Below are 1,733 nucleotides of genomic sequence, written 5' to 3' on the forward strand. Positions count from 1 at the left end.
CGGTTCCCCGCCGCCCCAACCCCTCGGGGCCCAAACAGCGTGGCCGGTCGCCTGCCTTTGTTGTGAAACGTGAACCTTCCCGGGCTCCGGTTTCCCTGTAACCCAAGCCCTTCCCCTCCCACCCCGTGCGGCCGGCCTCTCCCCCCTCTGACGCCCCGCGGGGAGGGCGTCGGGCACTGGGCCGGCGTCCACGCCTCGCTCTCTCCAGGCCACCCGCCCGCGTTCCGCCCAGCCGGGAAACTTCAGGGCGCCCTGGATGCGCAGCCTCCGGGGACCCGAGGCCCAGGCAGCGGGAGGCAGGGCCTCTCCCTCCCCTCGACGTCGGCGCGAGGCCCCGGGCCCCAGGCGGTCTCGGAGAGGCGTCGTAGCCCGCGCGAGGGGCCCCGACAGCTCGGGAAGGGTGGGCGCGCGGGCGGCCTGTGCCGGGGAGGCGCGGCCGCCGACGCAGCGGCTCGCAGTCCTCACGATGGTTTCTCCCGCCAGCGAGTCTGATGGGAACCCCACGACCGAGGACGAGTCCAGCCGAAGTCCTGAGGACCTGGAGAGGGGGGCGGCCCCCGTGCCCGCGGAGACCACGGCCCAGGGCTCCATATTCCTGGCCGGGGCCACCCCTCCCGCGCCCTGCCCGGCCTCCCCCTCCATCCTGGTGAACGGGAGCTTCCTGGCGGCCGGCAGCCCTCCCGCCGTGCTCCTCAACGGGAGCCCGGTCATCATCAACAGCCTGGCCCTGGGCGAGGCCCCCAGCCTGGGCCCCCTGCTGCTCACGGGGGGCGGGGCCGCCCCTCCGACGCAGCCCAGTCCCCAGGGGGCCAGCGAGGCCAAAGCCGCCCTGGTCCTGGACCCTCAGACCGGGGAGGTTCGGCTGGAGGAGGCTCAGCCTGAGGCCCCCGAGACCAAGGGGACCCAGGTGGCTGCTTCGGGGCCGGCCGGAGAGGAGGTCCCAGGGCCCCTGCCCCAAGTGGTGCCGGGCCCGCCGCCGGCCGCCACCTTTCCTCTGCCCCCAGGACCAGTGCCTGCTGTGGCTGCTCCACAGGTGGTGCCACTGTCCCCACCCCCAGGGTACCCAACGGGCCTGGGCCCCACCTCCCCGCTGCTGAACCTGCCCCAGGTGGTGCCCACCTCGCAGGTGGTGACCCTGCCCCAGGCCGTGGGGCCCCTACAGCTGCTGGCGGCGGGGACAGCCAGCCCTGTGAAGGTGGCAGCGGCAGCAGGCCCTGCCAACGTGCACCTGATCAACTCCGGGGTGGGCGTGACGGCCCTGCAGCTGCCTTCGGCCGCTGCCCCAGGTACCCCGACTGCCGCTCTCAGGCCTGGGGGGAGGGGTGCAGTTATCTCAGAGAGGGAGGGGGCTGTCCATGGGCTTCCGGGGGGCATCTCATCCCTGTCAAGTCCCCGGGCCCCTCTGTGCCGGCCCGGTGCCTTGAGGCTTCAGCCCTTCCCCCATCTGTCTGCCTGCCCTATGGCCAAGTCCACCCCTAACCTTGCGGTGGGACACTCCTCTCCCCACAGGAAACTTCCTCCTGGCCAACCCTGTGTCTGGCAGCCCCATCGTGACGGGTGTGGCCCTGCAGCAGGGCAAGATCATCCTCACCGCCACCTTCCCCACCAGCATGCTGGTCTCCCAGGTCCTGCCGCCAGCCCCCGGCCTGGCCCTGCCCTTGAAGCCAGAGACAAGCGTCTCAGTGCCTGAAGGAGCCCTCCCTGTGGCACCCAGCCCTGCCCTCCCGGAGGCC

The 1,733-nt window shown here is 72.8% G+C and overlaps 1 protein-coding gene across 1 annotated transcript in view; it reads left to right on the forward strand.

Annotated features, from left to right (window-relative positions):
- The first annotated feature begins 256 nt into the window (after window positions 1-256).
- The window catches only part of SIX5 (SIX homeobox 5), a 1,899-nt gene continuing 422 nt past the window's right edge, over window positions 257-1,733 (forward strand). Inside the window, exons 1-2 of the mRNA XM_021716775.1 lie at window positions 257-1,286; window positions 1,510-1,733. The exon at window positions 1,510-1,733 is cut by the window's right edge and continues 7 nt beyond it. Of these exons, the coding sequence (XP_021572450.1) occupies window positions 257-1,286; window positions 1,510-1,733 (1,254 nt within the window). The remainder of the gene's footprint in view (window positions 1,287-1,509) is intronic.

This window comes from Carlito syrichta, unplaced genomic scaffold, assembly GCF_000164805.1.
Source record: "Carlito syrichta isolate Samal-C Ts95f unplaced genomic scaffold, Tarsius_syrichta-2.0.1 Scaffold308918, whole genome shotgun sequence".
NCBI classification, from domain to species: domain Eukaryota; kingdom Metazoa; phylum Chordata; class Mammalia; order Primates; family Tarsiidae; genus Carlito; species Carlito syrichta.